Genomic DNA, 2,300 nt, shown 5'->3' with positions numbered 1-2,300 from the left:
GCACAATTTTTTTGCCAATAATTATCGTCTGTGATAGTATGAAGAAGAATTCTAATTGAAAGATACTTAACCATGTTTACAAAATATGTGTATTCAAGTTATACAACCTTGGCCTATAGTGCCATTTGATCTGTAAGTATCTCACAACCAATGTTTTAATGGAAAAAAAATTGATACCTGTTATGAATATTGAGAAAAATGCCTCCGGCTAATCTAAACTTGTAATTCGAACTTGTTCTCCATTTTTCTATCCAATAACAACCTAGATGCATAGATATTAATAACTTTTGGCTGACATTGATTACCCTACAAGAACAAAACCCAGATAGATTGGTAGAGCTAACAATTAAAAGGTCCATCAATACGAACTATCAATGTGTATTTGATTCAGATAGACCCCTTGGGAAGGTGCAATTGACTTAAATTCTACGCATTGTCACTCACAACAAAAAATGCAAATGATGAAATGATTGAAATTTCCAAACTAATGAAAGTAGGCAATAGATGGATTGATCAAAACTTCAGTTGTCATGTCTGAAATAGATACAAAGTTGGCATTTCCTGTTTAGTTTTTCAGTGACTTTAAGGTTCTATCTAAAGAATTATAATGATTCGACCGAACAAAATCAAAAGAGAAAATGTGTAAAAGTTGACAACTCTGAATTTCAAATGGAATTCTTACACTGCTGAAAACATGGTACAATTGTAACGAATAATGTTAGAGATGTTTCCAATGTACAATGTGTTACATAACATCCTCATCCAATGGATTGCCTTCATTATTTCACCATCCATACTTAGCCTGTGTTTCTGCTTTAGTAAGATGACCTCTAGCACGCCTCTCAGCAAGTTCCATCTCTTTTTGCTTTAAATCATAGTACAGTGATCCAATTTGATGTTTTCTCTTCTGCAACTTTGAAGGTTTGTCTTTTGCAGCCGAAACGGGCTGAAATCATTTGAAAACGTAGTAAGAAAAGAAGTAAACTTCTGGAACAAAAAGCATGATGACGCACAGGTAATGCATAACAAAAATTCAAGTAACTTAATATGTAACTAGGACTTAAACAAATAAAATGAAGTATAAACGGAGATAAAAGAAAAGAAAAAGAAACCTTATAGGAGGGTCCAAAGGCAATTCCTGTCAAGTTAACTTGATCCTGTCTGGGTTTGTTGCCCATCAACTGCTCCTGCTTTATTTCAATAACATCAGAACCAATTTCAAAGGCCTTCCGTCCGCCCTTCTTATTCTTGCTCTCCAGAGGCAACTGTACCTGTGGCGGTACTGTCTCTGTGGAGACCTGATCTGGAGCAGAATAATAGTATCCATTATAATCATCTTGCCCTACAAACTGTTGAGTTGGCTCAGAATAATAATATGCATTATAATCATATTGCCCTACAAACTGTTGTGTTGCTTCAACATTACAGGAAGCCTCTAACTGCGGCTCCTGCGATGCGGGAGCAGGGACATCTGTGACGGCAGAGGCGGCAGTGGTGGCGTCGGGCTCGAGAATTGTGCGACGAGAGCCGCCGCCGCCCCCTAGGGTTTGGGTATTCTTCGGCGGAGGCAGGAGGGCAAACAGCCCTCCAGAGGATTCCCCAATTCTTTTCTTGGGCGGAGGCTCCTTCTCTTCCTCCTCCTCCTCCTCCTCCACCGCTACTGCCGCCTTCAATGGCGGCCTAAATTGCACAAGACGCTTGTTTGATTTGGATTTAGGCGGAGGCAGGTTAAAGGTAGGTTTTGGGGGCGGTAGACGAGAGAATAGCGTTTCGCTACCAATGCTTCGTGATTGTAATTGCTGTTGATTTTGCTGCTGCTCCTCTTCATCTGATGATGCATAATTTGCAAGCAGGGAATCCATTGAAATCCAAAAATTTCGAACTGATAACGTTGCTCTTCTCGAGAATTAGGCATCCATTTTTCTCTTTCGTGATTTTTACATACTGAAGCAAACCGTCAAATTAAATTAGATATACCATAAAGGTACCCATGTTTTTTCAATTCAAGATCATTTGTAATGCCCCTTCTGTCATTGCCTCGGTTTCAAATCCAGCAGTCTTAATTAAAATTAATTAAAATTGTTGCAATGTTTGTTCTTGTCTACGTATTTAAAGATGCGCTTTTCCCTTACTAATTTTGAATTTGTTGTTTTTTAACCTCTTATTTAAATCTAATTTATTAGTGGTCTATCTTAATATTTATATGTATGAATATTTGGTTTATTTCAATTAAATTGTGAATAGAGGTGTGTATTGTGTTAAATTTATTTAAGCACAATTTGTAATAAGTGGTGTAATCA

The 2,300-nt window shown here is 37.5% G+C and overlaps 1 protein-coding gene across 1 annotated transcript; it reads right to left on the bottom strand.

Moving 5' to 3' along the window:
- Positions 1–643: 643 nt before the first annotated feature.
- LOC131033285 (uncharacterized) lies at positions 644–2,035 on the bottom strand. The gene is made up of 2 exons (XM_057964463.2): positions 1,113–2,035; positions 644–946 (listed from the first exon to the last, which is right to left on the bottom strand). Exons 1-2 carry the CDS (start codon positions 1,860–1,862, stop codon positions 785–787), a joined length of 912 nt encoding a protein of 303 aa, XP_057820446.2. The 5' UTR covers positions 1,863–2,035; the 3' UTR covers positions 644–784.
- Positions 2,036–2,300: the final 265 nt, after the last annotated feature.

The sequence above is a fragment of the Cryptomeria japonica genome, chromosome 6 (genome assembly GCF_030272615.1).
Source record: "Cryptomeria japonica chromosome 6, Sugi_1.0, whole genome shotgun sequence".
NCBI classification, from domain to species: Eukaryota; Viridiplantae; Streptophyta; class Pinopsida; order Cupressales; family Cupressaceae; genus Cryptomeria; species Cryptomeria japonica.
Note: the sequence above shows the minus strand (reverse complement) of the source record. Positions and strands in the feature narration are given on the sequence as shown.

Bases quoted from the DNA above. Each gene is read 5' to 3' on its own strand.
- LOC131033285 (XM_057964463.2), bottom strand. From the start codon at position 1,862: ATGGATTCCCTGCTTGCAAATTATGCATCATCAGATGAAGAGGAGCAG. The intron at 947-1,112 runs GTTTCTTTTTCT...AAATGATTTCAG, and splicing joins CCTTTGGACCCTCCTATAAG to CCCGTTTCGGCTGCAAAAGA.